Genomic DNA, 11,294 nt, shown 5'->3' with positions numbered 1-11,294 from the left:
TCAAGGTATGTGCCATCGGGTGGGTGAGATGTACCACAGGTCCGCTGAATGCATTCTCAGGGGAGGACCAAGAAGGACCTCATTGAGTTTTGCAACAATTCTTCCAGCATGAAGGCGCACATTTATCGCCCGGGGTACTTCTTCCCTTTGCCCAAATACCCACAAGACAGAGAGTGCCAGTGTTCCGCGAAAAACAGCTTCCGTCCTTGCGCCATCACTACTCTCGCTAATAGAAGATCTCACGCAGTTCACTGTTGAAGTGGCAAAGGCTGGTCGGATCAGGAGCTGTTTCACAACAAGAATATGAGAGGACTTGTGAAGGAGCTTTGATGTACGGAGACGTACATTCGCGTCTTCTCACCAGCACCGTCAACAGGTTGTCACACAACTCTGGTTTGACAGTGGCAAAACAGCGTGCATTGATGAGGACAATTCGCGGACATCCGGATTCCATAGCAGCAGTCATCCGCATCGGTATAAGGTCCCAACGAGTACGCAATGAAGACAAAATGACTGTTACTGTAATGCAACACAACGGAATGTCTTACGCTGGTATTTGATTTTTGGATCTTGATGCGGCCGCACCAGTTATCGTAAGCAGGAGTCATGAAGTAGGTGGACAGTGATGACGCGTCAGGTTGTATAGATCTTCAGCAATCCAGTAGTAGATCGTATAATAGGGTGGTACGATTAGAGGCTAGGTGCCAGAAGTGAACGCATCTTAGAATGACGACATCATAAACACCAGCCTACAGCTGTTCCGAGATCCCTCAACGTCCGTGTCTCGGACAACGTCAACGCGAAACTGAGACACTCCCTTTCTCTATCCTTGCGCTCCTGCAGCCCATACTCCTTCGCAAGGAAATACCATGCTTCAGGAACGTCCCAGCCAGCACCTCGTGTGAGGTCCGACAGTAGACCGACCGCCAGGTCCACGTTGTCCCGATCAGAGCCCAAGACGTTGTTGCCCGACGTACTCGATGTGAGATACAACCGGCACATGTGTATGGTGGCAGACACGTCCTCAGGAGAGATGAACAACGCCTTCTGGAATGCTTCAAGTGCTCGACGGTGGTTATTTAAAGCCATATAATACAGCCCAAGCTATTGTAAAATTCTAATCTCAGCTGCTGAGAACATTTGCTTCCATCGGCATGGGCTTACCTGCACCCATACAGCAGGATTGTCGTCGTCTTTGACTTCTGCTTCTTGTATTGCAGCGCGCGCTTGTTCGATCTTGCCCAGTCTCCGGAAAGTCGCCGCAGACATTAACCATAGGTTACTCAGTAGCCGACGGTCCCGCGTCGCACGATCCGTCTGTCTACGCAACGCAGAAGCAGGAGACTGCGAAGGCGGTGGCGGTGGCGGAGGTGGCGGAGGCGGCGCATCTAGTAGCGATAGGTCCTGTTGTGAAGCGTGGACGCTCAGTTGATGGCGTAAGTGAATTGAAGATGCTTGGTATGGCGAGTGCCCAAGTACAGCATGGAGATCTAGGGTCTCAAGGTCAGTCTAACCTTGCTGTCATAGAGAATAACGTGTTTATGCTCACCTGGAGCGGAATTGGAGCGCTTTATGTGTATGCTACCATGCCTCCCGACATTATGCCCGATCTTCTTCGATATCCTTGTGATACCGGCCTGGCCTTTGTGGACGCGATCCTTCAGCACCTCGCGTACCTTTTTGCCTCTCGACATATCTCTGCCCTGGTCCTCGAACGAGGACGAGCGTGTCTCGTGAGACATTCGCTCGCGCACTTCCGGATGCTCGTTGAGAGCGGGCGACGCGGGTGTTACGGTGATGGGTATCGGTGTGGGCGGGACGGGTATCTGGTCCGACATCGCGTCGGCAGGGGAGTGAATTTGTGATGTGCGTGCCTCATTGGGGCGCGCTGTCTCCTGTTGCTCTGTGGAGGGTACTTCAGACGGCGGAGGAAGATCTCGTCTGCTATCAATAGAACATCTTCCTACATGAGATACTCGGATGAGACATATACCACCAATAGACAGTGATACGGCTTACGATCATCAGCGCCTACCTCTCGTCTCTCAGAAAACCACTGGAATACCTCTACCCATCGGTCACCAGCGCCCTCCGGTCCTTCCACAAACTCAGCCAGCGCGAGTTGTGTCATTCGCAATTGCAGTGCATGCTCAAACGCATCATGGCGAGACGGAGCGGGTCGGTCTGGGATCGGCCGTAATAGCGTGCAGGAGGGCGGCAAATCGACAGCGTTGCTCTCCAACACCGTCATGGATCCGCCCGAGCTGGAATCCGGCTTGGGGTCGACCGGACTCGAGTCCATGCGGCCATCTGTCGCATCGCCGTTCGAACCGTTCACATGAGCGGCAGAAGGCTGACCAGAAGCATAGTCGTGTGCATAGACACCGTTGACTCCATTCGGCTGTGCATCCTTCTGCGTCGCCGTGCCGTCATCCGCGAGCTCAACTTCGCAGACACCAGCGCCGACTTCCAGGACACTTTGAGCAGCTTTCCAATCGCCTGTGGCGGTCAATAATAGGCCCAGAAGGTGCCAGTGCCGGATCTCTCCTGGTTCATCCTCGACAGCCGACCGTGCATGTGTAATCGCCTTCTGCAGATCCAGAAACTGGCCTGGGCGGGCATATGCCAGTGCAAGGTGATAGTGTACGGAAGGGGTGAGATAGGTCTCTGCAGAGGCCAGAAGACACGCTAGGCTGTCAGCAAAACGGGACATCCGGCTTCGAGGGTCCCGCTCTGTGATGCATTTTTAGTAAGCTTATGAGACGATGGCATGCGCCCTCTTACCTGCGTATGCCATGGTGGAGAGCCATATGCCTTCTGCTAGCTGCACATTCGCGACCAGGTCCTTCTCGTTCGGATCGAGGCGCGTTTTCGCCTTCTCTACCATAACGCCAGCTTCCTTAGCCTCATCCATTGCGATACTCCCGTCGCTCTCGGCCATAGCCAAGCGGCACAACATTCGCGCGCCCTGGGTCAGCATCTGCACCCAGTTGCGGTCCGTGTCCGTCTCGTCGTCGTGCACCATCATCGCTCCGCTAGTGTTCTCCTCTGCGAAGCGCGTCTCGCGCGCCTTGCTTACGACCTGTACATACAGACGAAGCGTCCGCTTCGCCAGCTCTGTATCGCCGGACACATAGAAAAGACGCGTCATGTGGCGGAACACCTTGTACGAGTTGAACGTGAGTCGTGTCGCCCACCACAGCACCTGCCTCGCCCTGGTCAGAGCCCACAACACCGTCAAACTTCTCGGAAGACACCTACATCGATCACCCATCCGGCATACTCCCCGACGGCACCGTCAGCCTCCCACACCGCAACGCACAAGTCGACCAGATCTTCCACTTTCGTGTTGCGCTCGCCTGCACGCGGAAACTGTGTGCTCAGGCTCAGGATCGTACGGTACTCCTGGACCACCGAGCGCGCTGCACTGATCCAGAGGTTTGGTCTGCTGTCGCCCTGGCGTGTCATCGCCGTAGGATGCGCTACCGGCGACGCATTGACCCGCAGAACACACGCACGCAGGTGTATGACAGCGACCGCCCCCCTGTGATGTGGGCGGAACGTCGGCGGCCAGTAGGCGCTGCACGTACGGTAGAGATCAAGGATCTGCCAGAACACGTTATGCGGTGGTCCATGCGACTTGATATCGCAAAGGCGGGAACCTAAAATGACCGCACGCCGAAGTAGCCGTTCAATCCACCGCCACAGCTCGCGATAACGCCCAAACGGGCTAGCGTCGATTGCGCCAACGCCGTTGCTTGCGGCTGGCGGTGGCTGGCCCGCGATATAAGGTGCAATCTCGGACGCGACGCTGGTGATGAGTGGCAGCGCGACCAGGTACGCGTCGAATGCGCTCTGCGGTGCATCCACAGATATTGTCTCGTGCGACATGCCTGTCGCGGCGTCAGCGGAAGGAGATGATGACGGCAACTGTACTTACCCTGAAGACATATGCTCCGAATCGTCTCCGTCATGGCCCATGTACTTCCGTCGCTGATCTCAGCCACGGAGGATATCGAGATCCCAGAGACGGTGCTGCCCGACCATGCCGAGGAGACAGACCCGTCCGGCCCTCCGGACGGTATGCGCAGCCTGAGAGACTGTGCCCGCGGGGTGCTTGTTGCAGAAGTGCGACTCTGGACATCGCTGAGGAACTTGACTTGCGACAGGATCTGTAAGCACTCGGACGGACGACGGAGCGCGTATGCGTAGTATGCGACCGCAAGCCTGATTGACTTGACCACCCTGCTGTCAGGTTGCGACGCTAATAGCACTCCTGAAGGACATACGCACATCAGAACCAGTAGACTCGAGACTTTTCAGTGCATTGTACCCCGCCGTTGCCTCGACCAGCCTTTCCTCCGGGAGTACACATTCGTCACCAAGGATGAGAGGCCCCTGCGGTTCGGCCAAGTTCGCGTCGAGGCCCGAGTTTGCGGAAAGCAGAAGCGACAGTGCCTGCGTCTGTGACGCGAGCTCGGAGACATGAGTGTGGCCCACGCAATGCTTATTGAATTTACGCAGAAGCTCCAGCCATGATAGCGCGGCACCCTTAGGAGTCTTCGCAGGGAATGCGTGATCCCACCGCCCTCCTGTGAGTGTCTCTCGGAGCTGCTTCCAGTAGTGGTGGTCCTTGGTTTGGGCCATGCGCGCTGAAGTGCCTCGAATTCGAGTAGGTTTCCGACAGTGTTTCCAGTTTCACCCCAGCTTTATCGCATAGAGATCCGGCAGGGTTGCACTGAGTGTGTATTCTAGGAATGTTAGTGACGATCTGTAAGAAGGATTTAGCATAACATTGTTAATTGCGAGCATATCTCGGCTAATAAAGGGGCTGAGGCCGGGCTTTCAGTTGGAACAAATAAGTACAAAGGATACATGCAAGCGCCCGAGGTGTTTTTACGTTGTAAGGACCGAAAGTCACCCAAACATCAGTTATCAAAATCTCAAAAACGCGCAAGTATGCATCAAATGAATATATGCAAAAGGAATGGCATCAAAGCGAGAATTTGCTGCGAAATAAGCATAACTGCTCGAAAATCAGTTAGATGCCCAGTCACTGGTGTGGCCCACTACCATACAACTTCGTCAAATGTTCTGAAACCTGAGTCCTTTCTCTCGGGAAATTCACTGATTTAGACATAGCTAGATGTCCTACCAATACATTTTTAATGGTAGCGCGACGTAGGATTCAGTGCTTTGCGAGCCACTTCCCATGCAGTGGGTGCATATTAAACATTACAACCTCATTTCATTGGAGCGCCGATACATCAGTAAAACCCCACATTTCCTGCACAACCTTAATCTTGCCTTGGTTCCTGGAATCAAGTTGACTAAGGCAAGTAAGCTCAAAAAAGTATTATTTTTGCTCTTTAATTAAGCTGAAACTCACCTTACTTCCTGACTTAAGGAACAATAAGCACTTTAAGCCTCTCAAGGAAAGTTGGAGTTTTACTGATGTAGGCCATGTGTGCCACACAAATGCACATCAAAATCAAAAAGTACCAGCATAAGACATTATGTTGTGTTGCATTACAGTAACGGTCATTTTGTCTTCATTGCGTACTTGTTGGTGTCACGAGTTGACACGGCGCCTAGCCGTCTCTTAATTTTTTCCTTTTCGCGGGCTCGAACCCACAACCTCTGTACTATACGCCTGAAACGGACATTTCCTTATCTACTGTACAATCAGATTAGATGGGCAGCAGTGCACGGCACAGCTCGGGCTCCGCTGACACAGCCACTCTGACTCACTGGCCCCCGGGGCTGCGTCAGCATGCTGTGCACGGACCAGCTGCGCACGGACCAATGTGCACAGCCTGCCCTTATCTATCCCTGTATATAAGCCGGCCTCTGCTGTCCTAGGGACCTCAGTTTCGACCTCTTGTCCCTAGGTCAGTAAGCCTCCCTTTGTATCTTTTCTTACTTCACTAACTAATACATTATCTTGTCCCTAGCCTTAGGTTTGAGCATTGCTCACCATCGCTTCGGTGAGACCCAGTCGAACACCCCCAGCGTCTTGTTTGGTTTTCCCCTGTCGCTTGACCTCAAGTCGCGACAGGTGATGTCGTGATGGGGGCGCTTGTCGCTGCCTGGGAGGAACCCGAGGCAACCATAGCCTGCACATCAGCACGCTTGGTGTAAGGTTTGTCCTTACAATTGGGGCACTTGAAGCAACGGTACCCTTGCTTCCCGCAGCCAAAGCAACTGCCAGGGAAGTCTTCTTTTCCGACGGCCATGTTGATGCTGGCTGAAGCTCCGTGCGATCGGGGTGCACCACCATGCGCTCCACCTCGTCCTCCTCCTCGAGCTGAGAAGAAATTGTTCAACTCGGGTCGACGGGCCCGGCTGATATCGAGTATTTGTTCGACCTCCGTGCACTTGTCAGTGTCTTCCCACGTGGTGAACATTTCAAGCTCGATTTTGCGGTAGATGCGGGAGGGGATGCTGCTCAGGTACTTGTCGCGGAGTTCCAGGTCTCCATACCCGGAACGATCTGCCGGACCCTTGAATAGGTGAAGTCAATGTGCGAAGAGCTCGAGCACTACCGGGCGATGAAGGAGGAGGGTTTTTGATCAGGTCCGCGCTTCGTGCCGCACATGTCGGGTCTCGTAATAACAATCTGTACAATGTATTGGCGACTGCAAATGTGTACGAATTAGACCATGGGTCTCAGCATTTCCACATTCCGGTGTGCCTCAAAGGAGAAAGATGGCACAAAGACATAGTCGCAATGGTGGACAGCAGAGCCACCACGAAGTTTATCAACAAGTGTTTCATCCAGGAGAATCGAGTACGAACGCGGAAATTAAAGGAACCAATTCCGCTCTACAATATCAATGGAACGCTCAACAAGGATGGAAGCATCTCGGAAGTAGCTGTGCTACAGATGCAGATGGGAGATCACGTCGAAAAAACAGTGTTTACAGTCACAGACATAGGTCCAGAGGATGTGATCGTCGGGTTGGATTGGCTACGCGAGCACAACCCCGAGATCGATTGGGAGACAGGCTCCTTCAAACTGTCATGATGCCCTGAAATGTGCAGTGCCAGAAAGACTGGCCGAATGGAGCAAGCAGCGACTGTGTGTGATACGGGGGTCAGACCCACGGCGCGCAGGCGTTCGCCAAAATCCAAATGGTCAGTCGTTGGTGCCTGCCGAAGTAAGGTACTCCCGGACTTTGAACCCGAGGAGAAGCCGGAAGAGGTTGAGTGGACAGAGGCTGACTTGATCGAGGCTTGGGAGCAAGGCATCACACTTCCAGGCGCTCCTCAGCTGTTCATCGCAGCAGGGCATACATACTCCCAGCTGTTTGCTGAGGAAGAGATCAAGAAGAAGGTTGTTAAGCCCGCCGAGGAGTCAGTGCCGAAGCAGTATCACAAGTTCTTGAATGTCTTCTCCAAAGAAGCATCAGAACGGTTACCCAAAAGGAAGCCATATGATCACGCAATCGAACTCATGCCTGGCTATTCGATGTTCCACTCAAAGGTGTACCCATTGTCGAACAATGAGCAGGAAGAGCTGGATAAGTTCCTGAAGGAGTAGCTGGCGAAAGGCTACATATGGGAGTCGAAGTCACCCATTTCGTCCCCCTTCTTCTTCATCAAAAAGAAGGAAGGGACACTTTGACCCGTGCAGGATTACCGCCAACTGAATGCGATCACTGTTAAGAATCACTATCCACTGCCGCTGATCGCCGAAATGGTAGACAAGCTCTGCGGTGCTATGCTCTTCACAAAGTTCGACGTCAGATGGGGATACAACAACATCTGGATCAAAGCTGGTGATGAGTGGAAGGCAGCCTTCGTAACCAACTGAGGGTTGTACGAACCCCTGGTGATGTTCTTCGGCCTCACCAACTCCCCTGCGACCTTCCAGGCCATGATGAACGAGATCTTCCACGATCTCATTGTTGGTGGCAAAGTCCTCGTGTACCTAGATGACATCCTTGTCTTCTCCACCAACAAAGAGGAGCATGAGAAGGTCACACGTAAGGTTCTGCGCCGCCTTCAGGAAAACAATCTGTTCCTGAAGCCTGAGAAATGCGAATGGGATGTTCCCAAGGTCGACTACATCGGCTATGTGTTCGGTGGTGATGAGGTAGTGATGGATCCTGCGAAGCTGAAAGGAATTAATGAGTGGCTGGTACCCCAGAACAAAAAAGATGTTTAGAAGTTCCGGGGGTTCTCCAATTTCTACCGCCGCTTCATTAAGGACTTCGCTAAGATCTCGCGACCACTCGACCGACTCACAGGAAATGACCTCTGGCATTGGGGAGATGAGGAGCAGCACGTGTTTGATGAGCTCAAACGACTCTTCGGTACAACCCCTGTTCTGGCGCTGTATGACCCTAATCAGGAAACATGCATTGAGGTTGATGCCTTGGGGTACGCCACCGGTGGTATGCTGATGCAGAAGCAGGACGATGGCAAATGGCATCCGGTCGCCTTCCGATCTCACGCTATGGACCCTGCCCAGCATAACTACGAGATCTACGATAAAGAGATGCTTGCGATCATCGAAGCGCTGGATGACTGGCGCCACTATCTCGAGGGATTGCCTACACAGTTCGAGATCGTAACTGATCACAAGAACCTCGAGTACTGGTGCACGTCACAGCACCTCACGCGTCATCAAGCGCAATGGTCGCTTTTCCTCGCCCACTTCGACTTCCGCATCACACATAAAGCCGGGACATCAAATGGAAAAGTTGATGCCCTGTCACGCCAATTGGACCATCAGGTCGGCGATAAGGATGACAACACTGATCAGATTGTCCTCAAACAGGAGCGCTTCCGCATCGCCGCCACACAGCATGGGCACGCCTCAGTGACAGCCGATCAGTTGCTTCTGAGGTGCATCAGGGAATGTTCGGAGAAGGATCAGGTAGTGGCCGAGGCACTTGAGAAGGTGCAGAACCTCGGGCCACCCCAGCTGCAGAAGGGCTTTGACGAGTGGAATGCCAAACAAGGGCTTCTGTTGTTCCGCGGATGTGTATATGTCCCAAAGAACGCAAAGCTCCAGCGGGATATTGTCAAGATCCACCACGACTCACTGATCGCTGGTCATGGCGGTCGTGCCAAAACCCTCGAGCTCGTGTTGCGGAACTACTGGTGGCCAGGGATGTCCAAATTTGTCAATGAGTACGTAAGCACCTGCGACGTGTGCAACTGTACCAAGACATTCCCAGCCAAGCCCCAGGGTCTGCTGAAGCCGAACGAGATCCCCAAGCACCCATGGCAGATCATCACCACCAATATGATCGTTGGCCTGCCAAGGTCTGATGGATTCGACTCGATCCTAGTTACCGCCGACCGCTTTACCAAGCAGGTCCACTTTTCCACCTGTCACGAGACCTTGACGGCAGAAGGTGTGGCAGACCTGTATATCCGCGACGTGTTCAAACACCATGGGGCCCCGGCCAAGGTCATATCAGACCGAGGTCCCCAGTTCGCGTCAAAGTACCTCCATGCGGTATACAAGGGACTAGGGATCGAGTCGGCGCTGTCTACAGTGTTCCACCCTCAGACGGATGGCCAGACCGAGCGCTGGAATCAGGAGATCGAGCAGTACCTACGTGCTTTCACAAGCCACAGGCAGGATGATTGGGCAAAACAGTTGTCGCTTGCTGAATTTGCATTGAACAATAGAGTTCACTCGGCAACCGGGCACTCCCCTTTCTTCCTGAATCAGGCATATCACCCTGAGATCCAAGTGCAGATCAATCCGATGTCCACGATGCCTGTGGCCGCAGATCGGCTTAGAATCCTAAAGGAGATCTGCGATGATATGTGCTCCACGTTGGAGCTATCAGCTGAACGGATGAAGGTGTACTATGATAAGCATGTGCAGGAGGCACCGGTCTTTACGCCAGGGGATAAGGTCTGGCTTGATGCTCGGAACCTTAAGCTGAAACAGCCGAGCAAAAAGCTCAGTCCCAAGCGCCTCAGACCATATGCCGTGTGGCAAAAGCTCGGAGACTTAGATTATGAGTTGGTTCTACCAAAATCGGTGCCTGTGCACCCGGTGTTCCATGTCTCCTTGCTTAGCAAGTACACATGTAGCGAAATTCCGGGCCGGGAGCCGGAGGAGCCGCCGGCCATCGAGGTTGAAGGTGATGAGGAGTACGAGGTTGAGTGGATCAAAGATTCAAGGATCTTCTGGCGTCAGCTGCAGTACCTCATCAAGTGGAAGGGTTATGACGACTCACATATGTCATGGGAACCGGTGCGCAATGTTGCAAATGCACCAGCCCTCATATCTGACTTCCACCGGAAAAACCCGAATGCCCCTCACCGCCTCAATGCCACTGCCTTTGGTGGTCTCAACTTCCAGCCAATGCCTTTGCCGCTGACCGAAGCATGCTGCCGCTCCGGGTGGGAGATGGGCAAGGGCACCTCGCATGAGGTCATGCGCCATTGATGAGGGGGGGGGTAATGTCACGAGTTGACACGGCGCCTAGCCGTCTCTTAATTTTTTCCTTTTCGCGGGCTCGAACCCGCGACCTCTGTACTATACGCCTGAAACGGACATTTCCTTATCTACTGTACAATCAGATTAGATGGGCAGCAGTGCACGGCACAGCTCGGGCTTTGCTGACACAGCCACTCTGACTCACCAGCCCCCAGGGCTGCGTCAGCATGCTGTGCACGGACCAATGTGCACAGCCTGCCCTTATCTTCCCCTGTATATAAGCCAGCCTCTGCTACCCTAGGGACCTCAGTTTCGACCTCTTGTCCCTAGGTCAGTAAGCTCCCTTTGTATCTTTTCCCTACTTCACTAACTAAATACACTATCTTGTCCCTAGCCTTAGGTTTGAGCATTGCTCACCATCACTTTGGTGAGACCCAGTCAAACGCCCCCAGCCTTCATGTTTGTTTGCCCTTGTCGCTTGACCCCAAGTCGCGACAGTTGGGACCTTATACCGATGCGGATGACTGCTGCTATGGAATCCGGATGTCCGCGAATTGTCCTCATCAATGCACGCTGTTTTGCCACTGTCAAACCAGAGTTGTGTGACAACCTGTTGACGGTGCTGGTGAGAAGACGCGAATGTACGTCTCCGTACATCAAAGCTCCTTCACAAGTCCTCTCATATTCTTGTTGTGAAACAGCTCCTGATCCGACCAGCCTTTGCCACTTCAACAGTGAACTGCGTGAGATCTTCTATTAGCGAGAGTAGTGATGGCGCAAGGACGGAAGCTGTTTTTCGCGGAACACTGGCACTCTCTGTCTTGTGGGTATTTGGGCAAAGGGAAGAAGTACCCCGGGCGATAAATGTGCGCCTTCATGCTGG

The 11,294-nt window shown here is 53.3% G+C and overlaps 2 protein-coding genes across 2 annotated transcripts in view; one reads left to right on the top strand and one right to left on the bottom strand.

The window, feature by feature from the left end:
• Positions 1 to 619: 619 nt before the first annotated feature.
• Positions 620 to 4,647, bottom strand: POSPLADRAFT_1065909 (hypothetical protein; the record flags this gene model as incomplete). The annotated part of the gene is made up of 9 exons (XM_024482013.1): positions 620 to 1,104; positions 1,165 to 1,490; positions 1,550 to 1,915; positions 2,020 to 2,353; positions 2,378 to 2,733; positions 2,785 to 3,205; positions 3,262 to 3,893; positions 3,941 to 4,235; positions 4,294 to 4,647. 9 exons carry the CDS (start codon positions 4,645 to 4,647, stop codon positions 736 to 738), a joined length of 3,453 nt encoding a protein of 1,150 aa, XP_024339606.1. The 3' UTR covers positions 620 to 735.
• Positions 4,648 to 10,868: 6,221 nt separating this feature from the next.
• Positions 10,869 to 11,294, top strand: part of POSPLADRAFT_1141614 (hypothetical protein) — a gene marked incomplete at both ends in the record, with an annotated part of 6,799 nt that continues 6,373 nt past the window's right edge. The window contains one exon of the mRNA XM_024485317.1: positions 10,869 to 11,052. Coding sequence (XP_024339605.1) covers positions 10,869 to 11,052 — 184 coding nt within the window. The remainder of the gene's footprint in view (positions 11,053 to 11,294) is intronic.

Source organism: Postia placenta (genome assembly GCF_002117355.1).
Source record: "Postia placenta MAD-698-R-SB12 unplaced genomic scaffold POSPLAscaffold_6, whole genome shotgun sequence".
Lineage (NCBI taxonomy): Eukaryota > Fungi > Basidiomycota > Agaricomycetes > Polyporales > Adustoporiaceae > Rhodonia > Rhodonia placenta.
The sequence above is the reverse complement of the archived record's forward strand: the minus strand, read 5'-3'. Positions and strand labels throughout refer to the sequence as shown.